At 39.4% G+C, this 27684-nt stretch overlaps 1 protein-coding gene and 1 long non-coding RNA gene across 2 annotated transcripts in view; both read left to right on the plus strand.

Moving 5' to 3' along the window:
* The window catches only part of cntnap3 (contactin associated protein family member 3), a 370114-nt gene that overhangs the window by 248363 nt on the left and 94067 nt on the right, over positions 1 to 27684 (plus strand). Inside the window, exons 11-12 of the mRNA XM_088629389.1 lie at positions 19883 to 19989; positions 21007 to 21126. Coding sequence (XP_088485515.1) covers positions 19883 to 19989; positions 21007 to 21126 — 227 coding nt within the window. The remainder of the gene's footprint in view (positions 1 to 19882; positions 19990 to 21006; positions 21127 to 27684) is intronic.
* On the plus strand, positions 21147 to 24831 carry LOC148673112 (uncharacterized). Its single transcript, XR_015935939.1, has 2 exons — positions 21147 to 24104; positions 24447 to 24831. It is a non-coding gene; the product is annotated as an uncharacterized LOC148673112 (long non-coding RNA).

Raw genomic sequence — 27684 nt, forward strand, 5'->3', positions numbered from 1 at the left:
CTGCCATAAACCTCTGTTGCTTAGAAGTCTAATTTTTAGGCAGAACTGACTTAAGTTAACGCTTTTTACATCTTGTCTCTTACTTCATTCCCCCCTTATAAAATATGGCATATGTCAGGACTGCCTATTTTTACACATAGAATGTCAGGGCAGATCTTTCCTTTTTAGATGTACAGGCATGCATTACCATGACATTGTGCGTTCCACGGTTACAACAAGATGTTATTGATGTTTTTGTACAAGTGATAGTTACAATTATACATATAAAACAATCCTAATCCTATGAATACATAAAGCCCTACCCCAGGACCCAAACGCAGACCTCAGCCATGTGGAGATCTATCGTCAGGATCTTGGAATAGCAATATTGACCCAACTCCGATTATCATTTTTTGGCTGATAGATATGCCAACACCCGGATGTATTGATACCATATCCCCAGCAATGCTCCTCAGGCCTAACAAGCACACTGTTGGTCTTAGGAAGCATCAGACACAGAAACGGTAACAACATCCTTCTTTCTGTTCACTCAGTCTCTGGTGCCGTGGGTCGTGAAAGTGCGATGCGTGGATCCAGCGATCTCATCCTGTCACTCAGATGGCACAGTCAGTAGTTAGTGGCACTTGATATGGTCCCTCCAGCAGGATTGCAATGTCTGGCAGGGTATCTCTTCTTCACCTACACCCACTTGCCAGGTATCCGGTCGTGTCTCCCCTCTACTGGAGGTCCCCAAGCGTCCGGCACCTGTTCACGAGCCCTGTGCACCGCTTCAGTTAACAAACCTACAATACTGTAATAGAGAGTTAGTAAATTCATCAGTGCGTTAGCCAAATTTGGCCTCCAGGGAGTTTCTTTGGCTGCCCGTGATGATCTCAAATGGGCTCAGTCTCACAGTTCCGTTTGCTCCAGCCCGCAAACCGCACAGGACCGCAGGTAGAGCATCTACCCACGGTGTTCCTTCAGTTGATATTTCCTTAGTTGGTCTTTCAGACTGTGGGTGATGGGGGCAATGTGACTTCCAACGTACCCCTAGTGAGGCAATTACAGCCTGGCACACCTTCCCAGTGTAGTATGCCCCTAGATCAGTATCCAAGGGGCAGGGCAGTCCGTACCAGGGGATCATCTTTGTCATACACTTGGGTATGCGCCAGCCCGCATCCCATCATCATACAACCCCACCTTCTTTACACATTTATTCTAACCACTATTAAACATCTATTAAAGCCCTCAACCTGAATTCTCCCCTTTCCCCAATAGAGGTTTCACAGGGGTCTCAGACTCCCGCTCTCCCGGTGCCGCTCGTCTGGCATCTGCATCGGCATGGTTGTTACCTTGAGTTACTGGAATTCTTTATTTATTGTGTTATTTACACCTTACTCCAGCTGCTTCAGTTGGCAGCTGTAAAACTACAAATCAGTTCAGAGACAAGCCCAGTATTCTCAACTGGAGTCCCTGCCATTGTGAGAGAATCCTATTTCTCCATAGCCATCCAGAATTGTGGCCTACATGCAGCAAATACATACATTATATACATATACAGTAACCCTTTAACATCTTTCTTTTTACAATCTTCCATCAGTGCTCTTAACTGGCTTGCTGCACTGAGGCAGTGGAGGGGCATTTTTCCGATTGTTAGCACCTCGAATTCTGTTGTAACGGCTCAGCCTGTTCTCTGTTCTCCCTGATGCATCAGAGAGGACTCATCAATATACAGTATTACATTTTCTTAAATTTTCACGGTACCCCACCCTTTGGCTATAGTATCTATGGTATAATAGTGCCTACCTCCATGCTCCTGCATCAGCACAGCTGCCCAGAACCCTTTGTCCACACTTACATACAAAGGAATGGTTGATCCATCTGAGGAAACCCCAGTCTCAGCACCTGTAAGAGAGCTTGTTTCAAATTATTACAGGCGCCTTTTGCTGCTGGAACCAAGGCAATCTTGTCCTTGTACTGCACTCCCCCCTTTAGCAGATCTGTTAAAAGTTGTGCTCACCCCGTAAAAACATTGCACCCAGGCCCTGGGTGCAATGTTTTTACAAAATTACACAATGCTCGACACAAAAGGGCCTTATCATAACTGCTTACTATTAGACACTCTAAACCTGAAGCAACTCAGACTTGTGGGTTTCCTCGTCAGGGGAAGCACTCAGAATACCATCAACATACTGAGTGATCACAGTCAGTTGAAGCCACGTGATACCCTGTTCTGGATAGTCATTCTTTGTAATGCATAATATTCCAACCTAATAGATCTGGGATAAAACCACCCACATTCATGTGATAAGTGCACGTGAATGTTAAAATCTGGTACTCAGCAAGTAAAACTTGCTGCCCCAATACTCCTGTGGACTCCTGCCATTTTCCCATATACTGTACATTACTCTATAGCACACTGTTGAACAGAGGAGTGAAACAAGCATGACAGTAGTGCTCCAGTATCCCCTAACAGAGAAACCAACACTCCATTAACAGTACATTTTTATCCACTGGATTGGGACAGACTTAGGGAGGCTACAAGGGATTTACAGGATCTAATCGTTAGGTAAACAGATCTTCTCACAAGACTTTATTCTCCCCAGTCTAGATTCTAAACCTACAGCGTTTCAGCATGTCTGGTTTCGAGACATTTGAATAAATCCAAATTGTTTTCACTATTGCAACTAATTGTATAAAAATACAAAAACTGTTTATCTAACTACTTTTACGTCCACCTGTACTGTACTTATACGTTTCAGACGCTCTTATATTTTCCAATCTCCTTAAGTTGATTTTCGTCAAGTCTCTTTAGTTACGTCTCTAGCCAGTCCCGCTGGCTAAACACATTCGCACCGTCATTTAGTATACCAAAACTCACAGTTACACACATACATGTCGGCACACAAATTCATAAAACACACATATACATACATACATACGAGAATATATTTTTCTCTTCGTACTACAATGTGCTGTAATCTTGTTTCACTTCTACAGTACATGAATCCTTTTAATTCCTGTAGTGCACTCCAGGTTTGCTGCATTCCTAATTTTGGGTGCGGTACTTTAGCCCACCGGTCAATATCTTCCGGTTTTGGATTTGACCGTATGGGGGAATCAGGGAAGGTAGGTGCGAGTGCAGACCCCCTCGACGGGGTGCGAGACAGTTAGAGTTACGCTGTCATCAACAGCGCCAGCCCCTGCTACATCAAGTCCTTTCCCACTTCGGGTGAGAGTACAGTACAGATCTGCGGGCGCCCACCCTTTAAGAAGGGAGTCCCTGTTCCGTCTCTATCACACTCGTACCAGGTGTCATCCCACTCGGACCCCGTCTCCATATGGTCACTGTGGGAATTGATCCCAATTATTATTTCCTGCCTGTCTGTTCCCCTATGGGAGAGCAAGATATAATTTAGTTGACGGTTGTAACACATTACCTAGTGCATTACGACCAGGAACTAATTCTTCCTTTAGTTTCTGATTCTCCTGCACTGCCTCTTTTCGCTTTTGTTCATACTCTTTCGTAGCGAGTAAAGTATCTTTTCTTTCGGGTTTTTGTTTTTCCCGTAAACACACTTTTAAGAAGTCACATTCCAATTTCTTTCTTTTCTTTTCTCTCATGTATCTGCCACCACTGGTGCCGGCCGTGCACCAGGGTGGGAGCTACATGCTTGCGCTTTTGCCAATCAATACTCATATGCTTTCTTTACAGGCATCTTCGCCCCAAACTCCCTCTGACAAACTCAACTTTTCACATATTTTTCTCCTTTTTTTCCGTCAACTTACACTTTTCCGATATATAAAGGGACCCTTCCACCACTTTCTCAAACCATCAGTTAGCACACATGTTCAGTCTCTTTAAGAGTTTACTTTTGTCGCGTGTGAGGTAACAGCTCATACAGTAGGGGGATGCTTTCACTTGAAAAACCTGTGCATTCCTGCACTCATTCAGCTAAGGGCGTCTGTTACCTCCAGATCTAAATGCCTTTCAGAGCCTTTAGAGAGGACTTACACTGCACTGTTCACAGGCAAGGAACCTCGAAAACCCCCTTTCTTGATCAGTAATTCACCATCCCAGAACGCCAGCATCGCTGCTTTTGCCCCAGGGTGGACTGAGCTCAATCAGGGCGATTCTCGGATCTCAGCGTCCTTTAGATCCTGTTACTTAGTGCTTTGCTCTTTTATTATGAGGTGTGTTTATGTATTCACAAACAAGGAAAACACCAAAAACATACATTTATATCTTCTACTTCTCTCCTGTTCCCTTTGAAACAAAAAAAAACACACCACGCCAATCCGTGCATGATCAAGGCGTGGCTAATCTCAGGACCCCAGGCACAATTAAAGCCCACACCAATCCTGGATTATACGTGCATTTAATGCACCACTCAGGTTCAGAACCCCGGGCGCAGTTAAGGCCCACACCGATCCTGAGCCTCAGAACTCCGGGCGCAATTAAGGCCCACACCAGTCCTGAATTACGTGCATTTAATGCACCACTCGGCTTCAGAACCCCGGGCGCAATTAAGGCCCACACCGATCCTGAGCCTCAGAACTCCGGGCGCAATTAAGGCCCACACCAGTCCTGAACTTCAGAACTCCTGGCGCAATTAAGGCCCACACCAGTCCTGAACTTCGCGGTAGAGGTCCAAAACCTGTTCAAAAACTCCACGCGCAATTAAGGCATACACCAGTTTCGAACGCCTGTACACAATATCGCGAATCACCGCCTGCCAGACCAAATTCTGGGCTTACAGCAAACTACCCATTACATACACCGGTGTCTTCCCCGGGTCAGAGGAATTCAGGAACTCACGTTTACTCCGTCATCTCGGGCGATTCTCGCAGGGAGCAGAGACTTCCCAATCGGTCAGAGAGAGTCGGGACTTTTTTTAAAAAAAGAGGAGTCCTTACCTCTTAGTAATGTGAGCGCTGACCGTCTCTCCTGCCAATGGTAAGTTCTGCGCCTTCTGGAGCATCCGCCGACTACGCCAAATTTGTTGTAACAGAAAGAATAAGGTTCTGGATCCCAAGATGAAGTAAAACAGATGAGTTTATTGCATGCAAGGAACAATAAAGCCGAAGTCTTGTTTCCCGCAAGAAACAACAAAACTGAAGTATTGTTCGATGTACCGGTACAAACTTTTAGGTTATATAGTCCTTCCTTGCTGCTTCGGACGTCATTCGGTGTTATGGTAAGGGGGGGTCATGGTATTTGGCCAGTTAAGAGACCCTGGCCAAATGGTCAGTTTAAGATTACACCCCCAGGGGGTTCCCAGCTCGCATCTGGAATCCTTATCAGTTAACCCCCTTTCCTGCCATAAACCCCTGTTGCTTAGAAGTCTAATTTTTAGGCAGAACTGACTTAAGTTAACCCTTTTTACATCTTGTCTCTTACTTCACAGCATTATGTGAACATTTTAGAAATGTAGCTAAATAGAATCATGAAAAAGTGGAACAATATTATTTTATTGCTCCTTGTGAACCAGACAAAACTTTAATTAAAACAATTATGTATACCTATATTCTGAACCATAAAGGTTGAGGGTACAGTTCCCTAGAGATGGTGAGTGCTTCACTGCTTCTTGCCATAATTTTAAATCTGGGGGCTTAGGGGCTGGCATGTCATTGGTGTTTTTGAAAGGACATGTTCCATCATCAGTGTTTTGTTAAATCTCCAGAAGGCCCAACAGTGGTTCTAGTGACCCCCCCTCTATACCTGCCAAGCCTTGTCACAACTTACTTGGATGCCCAGCAGGGGTTTCTCCTCTTCAGACACAGCCATTGGCTACCTCTTTCAGCATTCTCTGAAACAGCTCTGATAGTTTAATGTAAGGACTTGCCACAGATTTCAAGCTCCTTCTACAGCCTGGTGCTGGATGTTGCCACACATCCACGGTACCCAACCTCTAATGGGCAGACCCTCACTGTCCATCCTTGTTGTTCTGCTTCAGTTGCTAACCTGTTATACCGTTTTTTATTTCTCTCATAAGCCTCATCCACTGCATCCTCCCATGGCACTGTCAGTTCCAAGATGGCAGTTATGCCATACAGAGTTGGACCAGAGTACCAATTCTGGTCGAAAATTGGTATTAACGATCTTTGATGGGCTTGTTAGTTGCTGGCCTAAGTCAGCCAACATCTTCCAGTCCCAGGCTACTATTGTTGCATATTACATTGCAAAAAAATTTCAGAGCTAGAGCATTAGAATTAAGTGAGATGTATATATATGTATTTGTAATATTTCACAGTTTCATGCTCCTTTTGGACCACTGAGTAGTACTATAATACTTCACCAGCCTATTACTTGGCTTCAACCATGCAATTGTTACCATAACACTCTCCATAACATCACCACATATGTTGTTTTCCAAATACCTCAGTATTCTCTGAATCACAGAAATTGCCATTTTGTCTCCCAGATGTCAATGCTACCCCTCAACATTATATGATCAAGTAGATTTTATCCATGTAGACAGCCAGCTACAGTCTTTCTACTGATATGTACAGTACTTTATTTCTTCCCGGAAGTTGTTGTGTTATCTTCTAAATAGGAAATATACTGTAATATGGAATCGCTTATCTAAAGAAATTAATAATGATATTAATTTAAGGATCTAAATATATGTATTTATATAGCTGGTAGTATTATCCACTTTCTTTGTAAACATGTTTTATTTTTAATTTGACTCATTCACGCATAATTACTTTCTAAACATTTTTGCTGTATTTCCGAGCAGACTGTTGGTACAGCGGGTTTGTCAATAAGGGTTCTGTCTAGGTGATCCAAGTTTAATATCTGCTTAGGGCACAATTTTTTCTTCTAACAAAGACTTCACTCTCCATTTGGCGCGGTCTTGCCATTAGATTTGACTGGGAATACTCCAACCGGTGTGTCGCTCCGCCTGCCATCGGAGACCTTCACCATGAGTTCCAACGAGTCGTTGTATCCAGCCAGCCTCACGAGGAGGTGGTGATAGGACTTTGCCGGCCTGCTATGAAAATACCACCGAAACTATAATAATGTGTCTGGTCATTATTAACAGTATTAATTGAATAATAGTAATTTCAAGCTTCTTGTATCTGTTACGATCCCTGCCTCTCGGCAACGAAAGAGGCAGAAGAAGGCGTAGCCTTAGTTCATCAGTCCACCTATCACTGTACGTTTTCACCACCACACCTCCGTCTCATCTGGTATTTAAGCATTAGTTTTTCCCTACCTCCTCGCTCAGTATTGGTTTCCCTTTCGAGCTACTTAGTTGTGCTGCGCCTTCTACCTCCTCGTACTGTTCTGGTTCTGACTTTGGTTTTTCCCCTTTTACTTCGTCTTTTGGATTACGGCTCGGCTTCGGTTGCTTACTCCTAGTTTGGTTCTCTGGCTTCCCCTGGACTCTCGGCTCTCTCCTTCGTCTACGGTTTTGGTTTACGGTCTGGCTTTGGCTACTCTCTCCCTGTTTGGATCACTGGCTTCCCCTGGACTCTTGGCTCTCTCCTTCGGCTACGGTATTTGGATCACGACTCATCTCTGTCGGCTCCCGCAAGTGGGTTCACTACTTGGTTTCGGTTTCACTGCCCGAATCCGTAACAGAATACTGAGCCATTTAACATGAACCCAGCGGAGCAAGAGGAGATTCGCTCGGTTTTGGATCAGCACTGGCAAGCCTTACTCCAGTTACAGGCTTCCGTACAACAGATTTCTGCGCACCTGTCGGCAATGCCGCCTACTGGTAATAGTGTAAGTAACGCTGGAGCTGCCACTTCGGCTCCGCCCCCGCCAGCTTCTACACCTTCTCCTCGACCTCTTCCACTTACACCCCCTGACAGGTTTGACGGCAACCCTACGAAAAGTCGGGGCTTCTTGGCACAGTGTGCGCTGGTTTTCAGGCTCCATCCGGTAACCTTTTTTTCTCCTCAAGACAAGATTGCCTTCGTAGTTTCTCTGGCCGTGCTCTGGCCGTGCTCTGGAATGGGCTACTGCCTTACTAGATCGTGGGGCTCCTGAGGTACAGGACTATGATCTCTTTTTAGAGAAATTTAAGGGGGATTTTTGTCGTTTCGCAGCTGGTCAAGACTCTGCCTACCGCCTCTCATCTATCCGCCAGGGCTGCAGGTCTGCACAGGATTATGCCATAGACTTTCAAATAGCAGCAGCAGAGACTCTCTGGGATAATGAGGTCCTAATTTTCTTTTTCCTGCAAGGATTATGTGAAGAAATAAAGGATCACCTGGTAACTATGCCACAGTCGGGCAGAACCTTGGAGGAAGTAATTTCCCAGGTGTTGGAGTTAGAGTTTAGACTTCGTCAGAGGAATAGAGAATGATCTCAGACACAGATACAAGAGGTTCTTCGGCCACCACCTACCAACACTCTAGACTCGGAACAACCTATGGAAATTGCCCACGCCCGGTTAACTCCAGAAGAAAGAGAGAGACGCAGACGAGAGGGCCGCTGTATGTACTGTGGAAAATTAGGACACTTTAATGCTGACTGCCCTGCCTTATGTTCGTCTTTGAGGCGCCTCCCAACTGCTCAAGATCCTGTGGTGAGTGAGTTGATTCAATCCTCTAAGTTTTTCTCAGGATTTTCTATTAGGTCTACATTGTTTTGGGGTAATAAACAGATCCCACTTCTTGCTTTTATTGACTCGGGGGCAGCGGGGAACTTCATCGACGCCTCCTTAGCACAAGCTTGGAAACTGCCCCTGACCCAGGTGACTGTACTCCTCTTCGGGTACAATCTATTGATGGTTCCCCAGTGTCTCCAGGACTTATAAGATGGCAAACTGACTTAATAAGATTGCAAGTTGGTGCCACACATGTTGAAGATATCTGGTTTTATCTCCTCGAGACCCCATCACATCCCCTTGTACTAGGCTTTCCCTGGCTCCAACAGCATGACCCCACCATTTCATGGTCCCGTAGAGAAATTTTAACTTGGGGACCCCAATGTATTGGTAGTTGCTGTCGTCTGCCTGTAAGAGTTGCACTCATGGAAACGCCCCCTTCTGGCGTTCCTACGATACCCCCCCAATATTCTGATCTACAGGAAGCCTTTAATGAGCAAGAGGCCTTGGCTCTTCCACCCCACCGACCCTATGACTGTGCCATAGACCTTTTGCCAGGATCTATTCCTCCTAAGGGTCATATATTTCCGCTCTCCAATACGGAATCCGAAGCCCTGAAAGTATATATACAAGATTCTCTAAAGGCTGGAATTATACGCCCATCTACTTCACCTGCTTGTGCCAGTTTCTTTTTTGTGGAAAAGAAGGATGGTGGGCTTCGTCCCTGTATTGATTATCGTGGCCTTAATGAGATCACTATTAAAAACCGGTACCCTTTGCCCCTAATTCCGGCAGCACTTGAGTCCGTGCATGGGGCCAAGATCTTCACTAAACTGGATCTATGGGGAGCTTACAATTTAATCCGTATTCGGGAAGGGGACGAGTGGAAGACGGCGTTTATGACAACCCATGGACATTATGAGTATTTGGTCATGCCTTTTGGTTTGGTAAATGCCCCAGCAGTGTTTCAAACCTTTATTAACGATATTTTTCATGATCTGATACAAAGGTTTGTCTTAGTATACCTTGATGACATTCTAATTTTCTCTAATACCTTCCAGGATCATGTTCTCCATGTCAGAGAAGCACTCTCCCGACTCATAAAGAATAAGCTTTATGTCAAACTGGAGAAGTGCACTTTTAATGCTTCTAGGATTCACTTTTTAGGTTACATCATCTCTCCAGAAGGGGTAGAAATGGATGCAAGTAAAGTCTCCGCAATTACTGATTGGCCCACACCCAAGAACCTTAAACACATACAACGGTTTCTTGGCTTTGCCAACTTCTATAGAAAGTTTATTCGAAACTTCAGCTCGGTGGTTGCTCCAATAACCTGTTTAACCCGCAAAGGACCCAGACAAGGTAAATGGACCCCTCAAGCAGAAGAGGCATTTCAGCACCTGAAACACCTTTTCACCACTGCCCCCATCCTGAAACACCCTGATCCTTCTTTGCCTTTCGTTGTTGAGGTGGACGCTTCTGGCCATGGTGTGGGCGCTGTTCTCTCTCAACGTCATGGAGAAAAACAGATTCTTCACCCCTGCGCCTTCTTTTCTAAGAAGTTATCTCCTGCACAGATGAACTATGATGTTGGTAACCGTGAGCTTTTGGCTATTAAGTTAGCATTGGAGGAATGGAGGCACTGGCTGGAGGGAGCTCATCATCCATTTTTGATATACACTGATCACAAAAACCTGGAGTATTTACAATCGGCCAAACGTCTATGTCCTCGCCAGGCCAGATGGTCCCTCTTTTTCAACAGATTTAATTTCCTTATCACCTACACTCCAGGCTCTAAAAACATCAAAGCTGACGCTCTCTCACGGATCCACGACCCCTCTGAGGCTGAACTGCTTCCGGAACCCATCATCCCTTCTGGTAGATTCCTGGCAGCTGTCAGATGGGACATAGAAGTCATAGTTAGACGCGCCTTGGCTGGACAAACTGTACCTCCTCAGTGCCCTCAGGACAAGTTATTTGTCTCAACCCCAGTCAGATCTTCTGTCTTGCAATGGGGACATGACTCCCGCTTCGCCGGACACCCTGGATTCCGACGTACCTTGGATTTCATCTCTAGAGATTTCTGGTGGCCAACCATGGTTAAAGATGTCAAGGAGTATGTCCAAGTCTGCTCTATATGTTCCCGAATTAAGTCTTCTCGGATGAGGGCGGCAGGCCCTCTTCAACCCTTACCTATCCCCGACCATCCTTGGACCCACCTCTCAGTTGATTTCATCACTGACCTTCCACCAAGCCAAGGATACACGACAGTCATGGTTGTAGTGGATCGTTTCTCTAAATCCGCCCATTTTATTCCCCTACCTTCCTTGCCCTCAGCTAGGGAACTAGCAGACCTGTTCGTACTGCATATCGTCCGTCTTCACGGCATCCCTAAAGACATTGTTTCCGATAGGGGCCCCCAGTTTATTTCACGATTTTGGAAGGCCTTCTGTAAGTCACTGGGAGCCTCAGTTTCGCTTACTTCAGCTTACCACCCGCAGGCCAATGGTCAAACTGAGCGTATGAATCAAGAACTGCTAACCTACTTACGGGCATATATCTCATCTACCCAAGATAACTGGGTATCATTGCTTCCATGGGCAGAATATGCTCATAATTCTTTGTATACTTCTTCGACCGGCATGTCACCATTCAAGTGTGCCTTAGATTATCAGCCTCCTCTCTTCCCGGACTCCCTGCCGGACACAGAAGTTCCTTCTGTTGAAGAGTATTTCACTAACCTGCAGGACTTCTGGAAGAAGGCTAAAGCCGCCCTTCTTCACACTGCAGCTCGACAGAAGACCGTGGCGGATCGGCACCGTCGAACTATACCCAGATTTCGACGTGGACAATTTGTCTGGTTGTCTACCCACAACCTTCCTCTAAAGCAACCTTCTGGCAAGCTTGCTCCCAGGTTCATCGGTCCTTTTCGTGTCCTCACCCAGGTTACCCCTGTAACTTATCGGCTGGCCTTGCCTCCTACCCTCAGGATTCACCCTACATTCCATGTTTCCCTCCTTAAGCCCTTTCGCCGATCCACTCTGTCTAAACCGCAACAAAAACCCCCACCACCTCGAGTAATTGATGGACTTCCTGCCTACACCGTAAATAAGATCTTAGATTCCTGATGGTCTCGTGGATCCCTGCAATACCTAGTGGATTGGGAAGGCTACGGTCCAGAGGAGCGGTCGTGGGTAGCGGAAAGAGATATACTGGATTCAAACCTGATCCGGGATTTCCATCAGAGTTTCCCTAATCGTCCAGCTAGGGCGTCGGGAGCCTCCCATAGAGAGGGGGGTAATGTTACGATCCCTGCCTCTCGGCAACGAAAGAGGCAGAAGAAGGCGTAGCCTTAGTTCATCAGTCCACCTATCACTGTACGTTTTCACCACCACACCTCCGTCTCATCTGGTATTTAAGCATTAGTCTTTCCCTACCTCCTCGCTCAGTATTGGTTTCCCTTTCGAGCTACTTAGTTGCGCTGCGCCTTCTACCTCCTCGTACTGTTCTGGTTCTGACTTTGGTTTTTCCCCTTTTACTTCGTCTTTTGGATTACGGCTCGGCTTCGGTTGCTTACTCCTAGTTTGGTTCTCTGGCTTCCCCTGGACTCTCGGCTCTCTCCTTCGTCTACGGTTTTGGATTACGGTCTGGCTTTGGCTACTCTCTCCCTGTTTGGATCACTGGCTTCCCCTGGACTCTTGGCTCTCTCCTTCGGCTACGGTATTTGGATCACGACTCGTCTCTGTCGGCTCCCGCAAGTGGGTTCACTACTTGGTTTCGGTTTCACTGGCCGAATCCGTAACAGTATCTTTTTCAGAGTCATTTTTTTCTTCAGTTTTCATAACCTTTGCTTATTAAAATACCTATTTATGACACAGACCCTGCAACCTACAGGTTTAAAGATTGCAATTTGTGAAGAAATTCACAGCTTTTTTTTCAACAATATCTAGTACATGGTTGCAATTTTAGAAACCTTAGCTTGAATAAAGTGGATCCCAGGAGCAACTGACTTCATAACATGAGAAGGCGTTATGCCATATTTTTTATGCATCAGATGAAGACTTCTGAAGTCTTCTAAAAATGTAACATAATATTGTGTGGCACAATGGGCAACTGATTCTTTTAATTTCTAAGAAAATGAAAAATAAGAAACAATAATGTGTTTGCCTGAAACAGACATTGCCTGATTTTAAAATGGGTTTAGTTAAAAATACGAAATCCACAAAAAAAAGTTGATTTCTCTTGTGATCAGCTTAGAATCTTAGAATTATACATTTCAATCATTTTTATTTTTCCTACCTCTATAACGAAAATGTCAAAGAGAAATTGCTTCAGCGACATAAAGGCAAAAAAGTTTGGTGTCGTCTTCTCCGGTTTATAGGTACACTCCTGGTGGAAGAATTTTAACCTCGAACATTTGCCCACCAGCTAACACACAGAAGCAAACTCAATACAAAATATACTTGCAGGAATAGCGATTACAAACATTAAAAAACATACTTGCTTTATACTGTACAGTGTATTAAAACTAACACTCTATGGGCACTACACTGTGAGTAAAACTGCCCACTAAACCTCTTTCCCACAAATTTCATGGGGGCAAGGTCACGTAGCTGATTCACAGCTGGGTACAATTTTATCTTGCCTCATGAAAGCAAAAATTCAGATATTTGTCAACATATTTACTATAACTTTCCATCTCAGTAATCTTTACTGCATTAATCTCACTGTACGCCCTGGTGCTCGCTCAATGTTCACACTCTCAGTGAAATAAAAAAAAAAACGGTTTTCCACATTATCACCTCACACCAGGGGGGAAGGAAAAGTGCCGGCGGTCATTAATTTCACTCTCCATCACTCTGCCCTACCCCCCTGGACAGACAAAGTTGATTAAAACTCATTCAAAAGGGTGTGGTGTGTTAACACAAACTCTGCTTAACAGAGCTGCTTGTAAGAGCAAGTGACTTTCTGCTAAATTAAATAAAGTTACAGTACAGACAGATTTCAAGCAAAATTAGCTGTTTGTCAAAATCAGCTACTTTGCAAGCAGTTCATGAATTCTCAAAATGTACCTTTTGTCTGTTGTGCAGACTCAACAAACATTATTTTTTATAATTCCAACATTTGAACAATATGCCTCTCAGGGACTCATTATAGTATTGTAGCGAATACGGTTTGAAAATACGGTAGAAAATACCGTCCCACCTCCCAGCTGGGTCTCACCTCCCATTGTTCCAAAGCCTTATGGTTTCAAAGTATGTCTGAAATATCTTTTCTTATTCCAGTTATTAATCCAATCTATTTTCACTATGTTAAAAATATAGCCAAAAGGATAGCTGTAAAGGTTAAATTCCAAACTGAAAAGACAATACTCAATGTGTCTTCTCTTACTCTTCAGTTTACAGCTCGTCCATGCTCATTCATCATTAATATTGTAATGAATGGCATCGCATACAGATGGTTGCAGTGCAGTGACAGTACAGCCCTCTACTCCCCTGCGCATAACAGTGATGTTGGCTGCATAGACTGAAGAAGGTCTTCTGTAGCTCAGTCGACAAAACCTCTGGTGAAGGATGAACTGTGACAGGAGCAGCGAGAGCAAAATCCCAAGAACCCAGATTTGTTACAGTATTATTAATAATATATTCTGTATTGCATTTAAATTGAAATGTAAATATAACCCTTTTCTCTCTTTTAACTTAAATAATTCCATGAAGAAATCCTAAATCACGAAACCATCACTTATAATAATTCATTCAGATACACACACTCACACCGTAGCCAACAACAAGCTATAATAGTGGACTATTTTTAGATATTCGGCTATGTAACAAACAAAGTAATTCTCTGATCGGGCTTTGAACTGGGTGCCTAGGTGCAGCGCTGCCACTATACCACTACTACTACTAAGGGCAATAATTAAAAAAAAAAAAACTAACCTCAAATGTTTCCAAAATGTCCCCTTGTGATATTTTAGCCACTTAGTTAGACGACTACATGTTAATATTTAGTAATTGGTATTTAGTCAGTAGAACTTTTATTAAATTAAAGTTTTAAAATTTTAAACGTTTAATTAAAAAGTAAAAATCTTACAACATACACAAAGATTTTAAACTGATAACAAGGAAGAAATATCACCCGTTTTTTGTGCATCAAAAGTGTTTTTTTAAACTATCTAAACCATTTTTTTAACAGCTTTTAAAGTCATGAAATGTTTTAGGCAGGAACACGTCATTGTATCTTATTTTTTATTTCATTTTTAAAAATTAAATAGATTGTTTATCTATCGTGTTGATAAGCTGTTCTCAGATTACTGGCTATTGTAAAAAAAATATAATTTTATCTCTCGTTTAATTTAAAGATTTCCATGAAAAAATCCTTAAACACAAAACCATCAAGTTTTATAATTCATCCAGCTGGTTCGCTGTTGAATGACGCTGATAGACCAGGTTCAATTCCAGGCGGTGTACTATATAGTACAGTTTAAACATTTTTTTTAATTCCAAGTTAAATTGTTGGCTGATTACTGGCCGACGACATTTGGATTAAGAAAAAATATAGATTTTCTCAATTCAGATGTAAAACTGAAAGAGACACATCATGTTGACAATAAACTATAATAGTGGACTATTTTTATGCATTTGGCTATATGAGAAACAAACCGAAAGTAATGCTCTGATCGTGCTTTGAACCGCCTAGGTGCAGCTCGCTACATTACAGTGCTCATTACCACTACAAAGACAATAGAAGTTTTTTTAAAAAGAAACGAATAAATGTTTCCAAAACATCCACTTGTGATACTTTATCTGCTTAGGTACACGATTCCATATTCATATAACTATCAAGGGGATGTTAACTCATCAATTTCCCTACTGGATTAATAAAGTATTATCTATCTATCTAACTCACTACAACATTTATATTTTTACAATAACAGAAAGTGGTGTTCTTACTATATATTCTAAGGAAAGGATAAAATGTTGTAACTTTTTATGAAGTACAGAATATAAGCTTAATAATGTTAGAACAAGCATGTTAAAACTAGAACCCACTGTAAGTTACCAAGTTAAAGATTTTGATGAATAAAATATTAATGCATAATTAAATTATTTATGAAGAAGGTGGAAGGTTGTGTACTTTTGTCCAACTGAGAAATTTTGCTTTTATAAAATATACCGACTTTTTAATGTTTAGCATGCTGTAATACACAGGTAAAATTATTAAAATTCCAAACAGTATACCAATTAAATTCTTGATTGGAAAAAAGATTGTCCCTCACCAAAGTCTGGGATTTGAAACTGGGCGTTTTCTGGCAACAGCTCAAATGCTGTACATGAGTCGTTTAGCTTTATTAGCTCCATTATTAGGTGCTTCTGGGTACTATTATAATATTTCAATTAACATGCGGTATTATGCGGTATATTGCGCCACGTCTACCAAGTTTAAATGCAGCATACCTCGCTCATTTTGAATGTCTGGATCTGTATATGCTAATGCAGAGCAGTTTAAGATATCTTGAGCAACAGAATTTTGGACATGCTTATTTAGCCTATTTAGTTCCTTAGTAGGTACTCTGGTAAGTAAGAAGTTACAATACTCTGACCTTGATGAAATAAAGGTATATATCTGAACACATTAAATGGAGGATGAGATTGTAATCAAGCTGCCACTAACTATTCCAGACTTTTTACATGAGAAATCAAACTGAAAATTGGAAACGGTTCAGTACTGAAGGTGTAAGCAGTTTTTTAAGACAGATGAGAAGTTTTTTCTTTGATGTCTCATTGATGTGGTTAATAACAAAAAGACAAGCTGCAGTTTGTGAACAGGATCCAAGGCAAAGGTAGTAGGTCATATTTTAGCTAACAACTTGGTAGCATAAAATAAGCAGACAACAAAAGAAAAAAAATGACATTCTTGTGACATATTTTAGATTGGCATTGTCACAGATGTCGGAAGGGACGAACCGTGGAATGGCAGAAGAGCGAAAAAGACCCTATGTGTAGCGGAGAGACAGGAGTTAGCCTGGGCTCAGCTGTTCAGGAAATGTCATATAGAAACCTATGCCCTCCTGCCATGGACAGGAGCGACCTGGTGCTAGGCGGGTCTCAGTACATCCAAACCTCAATGCTGAGCGAGAAGCAGAGCAGATACAGGAAGTAAATAGGCTACACAACAAGACACACCAGAAAGACATGAATAATCACATTGAACTAGGAACAGGACAGAAGTAGAGCGCCCTCTAGTTGTACTGGGTGTGACAGGCATCTTGTGTGGATACTATGTTAATATTACCTTATTTTACTTTAATGATTTATCACTTGGATTGCTCTAGATAAAAATATATTCTGTCTAAATAAGAAATATAGAAGTTTGGATGAAAAGTTATTTTGGCTTTGGTAGAATTTTCTCATTTTAAAGGTTTAATTTGGCACACTCAAACGTGTGCTTATGGTCATCACCATACTAAAAAAAATATTGCAAAATGAGAGTTTGGCATGTAAAAAGAAATGAAAGTGTACTTCACATTTTATTCTGGGTGCTATTTGTGCTTCATGAGAGCTACCCCCAATCTTCAGTTTAGAGTCTGTTGTTGTCTGTTGTCTATAGTCATATATTCAAGTGCATGCAATTATTTTTGTTTAAATTTCAAAACAACATTGCACAATGGCCTGGTGTGCTTTCGCCCATTCTCCTTTGCTGATTTTCTCAAGCTCTTTCAAGTTGCTTATGGACAGCAAATTTCAAGTCCCCAGATTCTCAATAGGACTCTAGTCAGGACTTTCAGAGGGCCACTCAAGGATATGCACTTTTTTATTCTTAAGCCACTCCAGTTTAGCTTTGGCCTAATGCTTCAGAACAATTTTCTGCTGACAGGTGAAATGTCACCCATTCAGACAGATATTTATCAGACAGAAACAGGATTTCTTCTAGTATTTGCCTGATTTTGCTCTGCCCATTTTTTCATCAGTCCTAACAAGATTTTCAATTCCTGCTGAGAAGCAGCATCTCCATACTGTAGCATGATGCTGTCATGACCATGCTTGACTTTAAGAATAGTGTTGAGTCAGAGATGAGCTGTGTTGGTTTTGTGTCAAGTGTAATGTTTGGCATTAATTATTTTTCAGTTTTTCTTTGACATGAATTATCTATTTTTTTCTATGTGTGGATTGAACTGTGTGTCTAAAAAATGTTAACTTCTACTTTAAAGTGCCATGACTGCAAGATTTAAAGCAACAAATGTAAAAACTGTGCATATTTTTGTAAAGGCACTGTATAGAGAGGGAATCAGAAGGCATGATTAGAAGACATGTTAAGAGTTCAAAAGAAGAACTAGGTTTCTGTTTTTGTTTTAATTTGTTACTTAAGATTAAGGAGCACTTATTTTTACCTTCTGACTGCTTTTGTGACTGTTGTTCCTGCCTATTAAAAGATCCTGTTTTGGCATCCCATTCTAGGTGTGTCACAATATTTACCATATTAATCAAACCAGTTTTTAGAAAATTATATTGTTAGATTTTGTGGCATGTTTGCTAAAAATAATCATCAACGTAATTGTGAAAGTATTTTAGGTGAAATACAAATGTCTACCTAAGATAAATAAAATACTCTTAATAATTAAGTTGTATCTGCAATGTTATACATTCACTTGATCTGCAAAGATTACACAATATGTTGCCTGCAAAGTACACCATCATGTTATGATGGCTGTGCATATGTAATATACTGTATATACTTCATTTTGAATATAAAACAAAAGTTGTTATAACACATGATCTAAAATTCTGAGCAGAAAGGTGTTTTTTTATAGAAAGAGAAAAAAAGATTATTGTCAGGAACACAAAGAGACTAAGCTAAAAGATCAAAGTTCCTTTGAAAAAGAATCTAACTTAAATAGTTGTTACTGGATGATATTACACAATACCTGCCCCATTTGTCAGCTGTTAAAATGGTAAGTACATTTCACATGTGCTTTAGATGTAATGTACCTTGGATCACATGGGCAGAACTTTAAGAACTTCTGTTTGTTTTGACCCTATCGGTTATCTAGACAACTGTGATGGATGTTAAATATCCATAAGGGAAACACAGTAGGTCTAATTACTTGTATTTGTGCTTTACCAAAAGTGTCTTTTACCTGTGAATCTAAGTGTTTGTTAATGGCATAGCTACATTTTTTCACAATTAATATTCAGTTATGTAACAACATTTTTATGATCTTCATATTTTTCAATAAGTATCCCTCAAAATCCAAAAATGCAATAAACAAAAGTTACATGTTCAAACTATTCTACATTTTCCTTTATTTAATAAGAATTGATAGTTAAAAATAAAAATATAATTAATGCCAGAATTTTCTGTGTCCAAGAGGCAGCAAACCGATGTTAAACTAACTTCTTCCACTTACTGTACCAGTTTGGGTTAGAGAGAAGGGTAAAATGTAGGCATTGATTTGGATGGTTATTTGGGTGGTGGTTTAGATAAAAAAGTGAATTAATATTGCCCATTAATTAATTTTGATACTTTTATACTTTGTTTAACTTGTGATTAATTTTTTATGATTTTTCTCAAAAATAAAAGATCAACTTTATGAACAATAGTCCTGTATAAAGGCTATAAAGGCTATAAATTATTCCATATCAAAGGCTAAAATGGTAGTAGAACTAGACTAAAATAGCTACCCTTCATTTAAATGCTCTACTGTATAAATGGGTACTCTCCAGGTTGTCACTGGGAATTTGTCCTCAAACGTTCTGGTTAAGTAAATTATTAAATAAGTAATGGCAACATATGAAAATAATTAAATTAAATTCCACATTGCTTAAGTAATTATAAACATTGATTTTTTAAGGCAATTGTAATTAATTTCCTTTATTCTATTTTCAACAGAAAGCACGTTTTTTAACCTGGACAGCAAGTAATTTAATATACATCCTCTACCTCTGATACTCCATATCACTGTTATTTTCTATACGGTACTGCCCCTCAGAAGTAACTGTTGCCTTTATTACACAAAAAAACTAATAAAAGGCAAGAAAAGATCAATAAATCACCACTCAATTATTCATATGTAGATATTCTGAACTTTGAGAATACGAAAAATCAAATGTTGATGTTATTCTGCTTTTATGGATATGGGTAGCATTAGTATCAGTTCTATTCAGGAACTAAAAGAACTAAAAGAATAGTGAACTGTTTAATAAATACAGTCAACAAAGTACTATAGTGTTTCTCTTCAGGAATCGTTTTGTGCACATTTTTAAGATATGGAGCTAAGCAGAGAAAATCTGACTTACCTCAAAGCTCTAAACCTACATTATTGATATATTTTTTAGATGCTCCCCAAACTATTGTGAACATGGGGGGAAATGCTCACAATCTTGGAATACATTCTACTGCAATTGTACACATACTGGGTATATTGGAGCAACATGCCACAGCCGTAAGTATCTGTTATTTATTAAATTATCAGTGCATTAAAAAATGGAAAAAGACAAAATTGTTGTTCAAGACAAAATTGTTATATAAACTGTGCAAAGCAAAGGCATTAAAGATTTTTTAGTATGTAGTTGATTAGTATGTGTTGTTTTTCTGTTGAATGCTGTATTGCTGTTGCATTTAAAAGAACTTAAAATAAAACCATCTATTTACAGTGCTTGCCTTAAGACACTTAAAAGGTAACAGAGGAATGTATGTCTCCCACAGACCCTGCAGAGGTCATAAAACAATTGTGTTAACTTATAATGTTCTCATGTCTTTCCTAAGTATTATGTAATGATTTCTATTGTAGGTGATATTGAATTAAAAAGAGAGTTGGGGAGGTAAATGTATTGCAGAAATACATAAAAAACTGAGATATTCTATATGAAGTATAGCAATTCCATCTAGCAATATTACAATTTAAGATGCAATCTATATTTTTTAAGAGCCCTGCCTTTCAGATAGACTCTATAGCTAAAATATTAATAATGCAATCATTATATGTGTGTTTATATTTTTTCAATAATTTTACAAATAAAAAGTACAAATAACTGTACAGTTGGTAGAAAAGTAGAAGAGTAAATCTTTAAAAATAGGACATGCATGTATGCATTGTTTTTTTTAGGTGTGATACGCAACACGTTTTTTATGTCTGATATATTTTTGTAATGCTTACCATTACTGTAAACATATTCTGTAGACTCTCTTTATTGCTGGAAGAACGAAGGATTTAGATAATATTCCTCACTCTAAGAAGCAGGAAATCATAAATAATTGTTTATATTGTTATTGTTAAACATTTGAAAGTGTTTATTTTACTTCAGCTCAGCTTCAAAAAGCTGAAAATGATAAAAGGAAAGTATACATTTTATATCCACATACATTATGTCTGATTTTTATCTTTTGGATTGGTTTAGATTAAATGAGAATTACAGACAAGATATTCCCAGGTTCAAATATATTCTTTTCATGTTTTTAGCTATTTATGAGCAGTCGTGTGAAGCATACAAGCACAAGGGCAATTCATCAGGATTTTATTATATAGATACAGATGGAAGTGGCCCTCAGAATCCACTGCAACTGTACTGCAACATGACAGGTAAGCTGCACATTATGTGAATGTCTAATTGTATGGTAAGGACCGAATTTCATGTCAATACCTATCCACCTGTGGCTGGAAGGTTGCTGGTTCAAATCCGGTGGCCGGTAGAGGATTCCTACTCTGTTGGGCCCCTGAGCAAGGCCCTTACCCCAACTGCTCCAGGGGCTCTGTACAATGGCTGACCTTGTGCTCTGACCCAAGCTTCTTTCCCTGTGTGTCTGTGCCTCATGCTTCCTGATGTTCCAGAGTTTGTATTTGTGATTACAAATTTTAAAAAACATCTAAAAGACTACCAGTTTAACATGAACAGACAAAATGAATGGGAATGACAATGTATAGTGAATGAGTTTTCCAACCTACATTCGTGCGACTTAAATGGTTGCACTTGAAATTAAGATTTTAACTTAAAAACACACTATTTTAACTTTTAAAGCACACTAATTAATACACGGTTGATGCCAATTTATAAATCACATTCAACATTTTAAGATCTGAAAGAAAATTAAAAAATGTGCCATCAAATAGAAAATTGAAATACTTGAAATTCAGCTAGAGCAAAAACCTGAAGACACTGGAATAGGATTCAAAATGTCTGGAACTGGAAATAATAATCTCAATTTTAAAATAGAGAAGAATTTATTTTTTAAAATAATAAGAATTTCACATGTCAGAATAGCAAATTTGCACATAATAGAAAACAACTGAGGCTCATTCACTAGTGTTACTGTATGAGGCAGCTCAAGGCTGCTGGTTACAGTGAGTCGATCACTCAATGATGGCATGTTTTTTTTTCCATAACCATCTAGCTTTTACTGTGTTATTTGTGGATCTGATGAATGTCTAAGAAAAGGAAAATTGACAATGATGTATCAAAAGAAGGACAATAACATCTAAAATGAAACTAGATATCATTCTGTTATGATGTGCCAATGATATTTGCTTTAATCATTTAACTACTGCAATACTTATTACGGATGAAGGAAAAAAATCTGAATATTTAAAATCTTCAAAACCAAAGCAATCAACTAATTACTAAAAGAATAAGTAGTGTTATTAGAAAAAATGGAAAATGTATTGATCACTTGGATGGAGAATCAGAACTAAATATTCAACAACAATAAATAATTAGAATTTCATTCCAATTTCATTCTGATCATCTGACTGTTTTTTAAAAATCATTCTAACTCTTGCAATTGGATAGTCATTGGTGATGGTCTTACCTTCACAATGAACTATTTGAAGACCTTGATGTGTTTTGTTTAAGAACATCTAAAACCACAAGCCACCAGCCATCACTGAAGAACTGAAAATCTATTTGACTCCTTTCTGCAACATAGCTCCTTGTATGAATATGGCTTTATTCCAATATTTAATTGCTTGTTACAGTTAATGCTCTGAAATCGGTGTTTTTGTCAGATAGAGTTTCATAACTTTTCCTCTTTCAGAAATAAATTAACAATATACATTGATGGAAAAGTTGGTGTTCAAAGAATCATCCACTTTATAAAAGTGGACTGCACTTTAGCTTAACATCTAAACTTAATATTACTTCACTATCGAAGCTTGACATTTGTGAATGCCGGCTCATCTGGTTGCAAATAACCTTTAGGTAAATTTCCCATCTATTTTCATTGACTTTATCACATTGACATTAACAAATAATAGATTCAGAGATGATTTTCCCTGCTCCTATTTCAATATGTCTGGAGAATTAAGGAAAGCATTTGATTTCTCCCATTATGTCTCACTACTTTATACTACGACAAAGTATAAATTTGAATAGGCAAAAATATAGGAATTCTTTGAAATTATTACAGAATGTTTAGTTTATTCTTGCAGATAATTAATTCAGTGGTCCTTATACGTCTTCTAACAATAGGCCTTAGTTTTAGACATGACCACCTTTCTTTGCACTGCATTTCCCTTTGTTTAGAGCACTAATATATTTAAAAAAAACAAAAGAGACACATTTTCAGATTTCTCAATACAGTTCCAGCCATTCAGAATGCCGCATTATAATGCAATGGTAATGCAAAACACCTATTTTACTTTTTTCAAATAATCTAATGCAGGACAGCATTACTTTGTAAAACTGCCAGATGGCGCCGTGAATGCTTAACAAGCTGTGTGGAAGAATTCTGGCTGTTATGCAAAACGCCTGGGCTTGAATCCTAGCCAATGCCCAGCCCCTTGGGGAAAATCTTTGTCCAATAATAAAATATAATTAATATATTACATTTATATTATATTTAAGTTCTATTAATTTGATATATTAAAGTATGTTCAATATTAAATTAATAATAACTTACATTTGTATAGTGCTTTTCTGGACACTCCACCCAAAGTGCCTTACAAGTAATGGGGAACTCCCCTCAACCACAACCAATGTGCAGCATCCACCTATTATTTTAAATTAAGATAAAAGTAGAGCTCTTTCACAAAGCAAAATTACTCTGCTGTATAAAAAATATTTTATTGTTATAGGCCATTGTAAACATGTTTCTTCAGGTTTGCATCCACAATGAAATAATCTATATGTCTTAATAATAATTTAAGTAAAAAGTAATTAGGAAACAGATAATTTTATTTAAGAATTCAATTCTAAATAAAATATTTTACTGTAATGGCCTCAAAACCATACAGTACCATGCTGTGTTAACTGTATATATTGTTACAGCTTTAGGTGACTGAGAAGTGTCTCTTAGATTTCAGATAAAGTTTGTGACACTAGGAAAAGTAAACACTTCTAGCTTCAAGAGGATGTTTGCTGAGGCCTGGGGGATCCCTTCAGCAAAAACATTTGTAAAGTTTACTTTAGTATACCTAGGTAAGTAGTGGGTTAATGATTATCAAGGAGCAGTAAAGAAACACACAATATAAGATCACATGAAACACACAGAGAAGAAGAAGCAGGGAATAAGGAGAGAAGTGACAAGAGCCCGGAAGAGTCCTCGTGACCATCTTAGAATCGTTGAGTAAGCTGCAAGTTTTTTTATACATAGCATTCAAAAATACAATCGAAATAGTTTTGTGGCGTATGCATAGATGAAACTTTTCTAAAATGTATAACAAAATTAAAGACGATTAAAATCTGTGATCTGTAATCTTTCCATGTGTAATGTCATTAGAAAGTACAATAAGTTCCTGCTTTGTCTAACGATGGTATCAAAAAAGAAACCTGTGCTTAATGATAATTTAGGGACTTAGATGTCAAAGAAAATGATTTATGTTGTTTCATTTTAAACACTAAGTTATGAACGCAATTGGTGCTTTACAGCCATTGTGCATTACTGAGCTCCGCGCTTTCTCCTTCTTAGTGCTACCTCCCCATCTGACACAGCGCAGTGGGCAGCACACTGTTTTCAGAGCCTCTGACTGGGGAAAAAAGACCTGCTGATCTGTTCTACATATCAGGAAGACAACAGAATATGATTTTTTCTATTCGATACGTGTGTTGTTTTTATGAAATTCGTGTATTTTAAACGTTTAATTAAGAAGTAAAAACCTTACAGGTTTTTCTAGCATAAAAAGTGGTTATTAACTATCGAAACCTGTTTTTATGGCTTTAAAAGTCGTGCAATGTCTAAGTAGGAACACAAGAATTAAAATAATCGTTTGCCCAGCCTAATTTTAAAGACCTCTACTTGTGAAACTTTTCACAGCCTGTACCTAAAACTATTATTAAAAAGCTTATTAAAAACAGCCCCCATGGTGTTCAAACTGATTTTTTTTTTAACAGAAGACTGACACAGCTTCACGCTGTGAATCTGTTTTTCTAAGAAAACATGTGTCCGTGGGGGAAGGTGGAGTGTCTTTCACTGAAAGACTCGTCCTATTCTACTTTGAAAATACCAGTGAAATTGGTGTAATTCGGCACACCCAGCACTCCCGCATTAATGTAGGGCTTTCGGGCTCACGTGGATTTACGCCCTACAACCTGCAGTACCGCTGTGTACATACAGTACGAACATGTTGTGATATTTAGAAATATAAAAAATGTCAATATACTGTAGTGTCCATAATATTTGCTATTTTAGTTTTTCAAAGAAATGTTTTTTTGTTAAAAGAAACCTCATAGTGATTGCTGGATTTGAACACCCAACCTCACGCTTATAAATCAGTCACTTAAGCTGTCACGCAACCAAGGCAAGTCATGTGACATGCACTGAAACAGCAATACACATATCAATATAGAAATATAGTTATACCATTATTAATTTATTTAGATACATTAATCCATATTATATTCCCTATTACTCAAATTCTAAAAGTATGCTTTTGTTTAATCCAATAACGAGCATATTAGCAGAAAAGGTTAAAACAATTTTTCACAAAGTATATAAACGTACAGTAATATGGTCAGAAGGAGCAGGTAAAAACGTTTCAAAATAACCACATGTACTGTAAGGCTTTGATGCTTAAAATGTTTAGGGAGAAATGGAATACTGGTGTGTATTTTTTCATTAAAATACCAAGACCAGCCATATACAGTACAGTTTACATACAGTAATATGTTTATGTTCCTAAATTATATCTTTTATGAGCATGTGAAAGGCATGGTGAATCAAGACTTACAGTGCCTTGCGAAAGTATTCGGCCCCCTTGAACTTTTCAACCTTTTGTCACATTTCAGGCTTCTAACATAAAGATATAAATTTTTTATTTTATGTGAAGAATCACCAACAAGTGGGACACAATTGTGAAGTGGAACGAAATCTATTGGATTTTTGAAACTTTTTTAACTAATAAAAAAATGAAAAGTGGGGCGTGCAAAATTATTCGGCCCCTTTACTTTCAGTGCAGCAAACTCACTCCAGAAGTTCAGCGAGGATCTCTGAATGATCCAATGTTGTCCTAAATGACTGATGGTGATAAATAGAATCCACCTGTGTGTAATCAAGTCTCTGTATAAATGCACCTGCTCTGTGATAGTCTCAAGGTTCTGTTGAAAGCACAGAGAGCATCATGAAGACCAAGGAACACACCAGGCAGGTCCGTAATACTGTTGTGGAGAAGTTTAAAGCCGGATTTGGATACAAAAAGATTTCCCAAGCTTCAAACATCCCAAGGAGCACTGTGCAAGCGATCATCTTGAAATGGAAGGAGTATCAGACCACTGCAAATCTACCAAGACCTGGCCGTCCCTCTAAACTTTCAGCTCAGACAAGGAGAAGACTGATCAGAGATGCAGCTAAGAGGCCCATGATCACTCTGGATGAACTGCAGAGAACTACAGCTGAGGTGGGAGAGTCTGTCCATAGGACAACAATCAGTCTTACACTGCACAAATCTGGCCTTTATGGAAGAGTGGCAAGAAGAAAGCCATTTCTCAAAGATATCCATAAAAAGTCTCGTCTAAAGTTTGCCACAAGCCACCTGGGAGACACCCCAAACATGTGGAAGAAGGTGCTCTGGTCAGATGAAACCAAAATCGAACTTTTTGGCCACAATGCAAAACGATATGTTTGGCGTAAAAGCAACACAGCTCATCACCCTCAACACACCATCCCCACTGTCAAACATGGTGGTGGCAGCATCATGGTTTGGGCCTGCTTTTCTTCAGCAGGGACAGGGAAGATGGTTAAAAATTGAGGGGAAGATGGATGCAGCCAAATACAGGACCATTCTGGATGAAAACCTGTTGGAGTCTGCAAAAGACCTGAAACTGGGACGGAGATTTATCTTCCAACAAGACAATGATCCCAAACATACAGCAAAATCTACAAAGGAATGGTTCACAAATAAACATATCCAGGTGTTTGAATGGCCAAGTCAAAGTCCAGACCTGAATCCAATCGAGAATCTGTGGAAAGAGCTGAAAACTGCTGTTCACAAACGCTATCCATCCAACCTCACTGAGCTCGAGCTGTTTTGCAAGGAAGAATGGGCAAGAATTTCAGTCTCTCGATGTGCAAAACTGATAGAGACATACCCCAAGCGACTTGCAGCTGTAATCGCAGCAAAAGGTGGCTCTACAAAGTATTAACGCAAGGGGGCCGAATAATTTTGCACGCCCCACTTTTCATTTTTTTATTAGTTAAAAAAGTTTCAAAAATCCAATAGATTTCGTTCCACTTCACAATTGTGTCCCACTTGTTGGTGATTCTTCACATAAAATAAAAAATTTATATCTTTATGTTTGAAGCCTGAAATGTGGCAAAAGGTTGAAAAGTTCAAGGGGGCCGAATACTTTCGCAAGGCACTGTACTTTGTATGATTGGAAACGAATGCGTGATCGAATCACGAAATGCAGTGGTGTTACTTTTTGTCAATGAAAAAATAAAGTCTTTTAGTTTACAAAGACGGTTACAAAGAATATGGACCAGGGTAATACTTTGAGTTTACTGCTTGTCCAAGGTCATTCATTATTAATACTATTAGTAATATCTTCGGTAAAGACTTTGATGCATAAAATATTTCTGCATAATTAAAATATTTATGATAAAAGTGGCAGGTTGTTTACTTTTGTCCAACTGAGCAATCTTGCTTTCATAAAATATACCAACTTTTTAATGTATAATGATTAACTTGCTGTAATACACAGTTTAAATTTAA

Source organism: Lepisosteus platostomus, chromosome 4, assembly GCF_059453375.1.
Source record: "Lepisosteus platostomus isolate fLepPlt1 chromosome 4, fLepPlt1.hap1, whole genome shotgun sequence".
Taxonomy (NCBI): domain Eukaryota; kingdom Metazoa; phylum Chordata; class Actinopteri; order Semionotiformes; family Lepisosteidae; genus Lepisosteus; species Lepisosteus platostomus.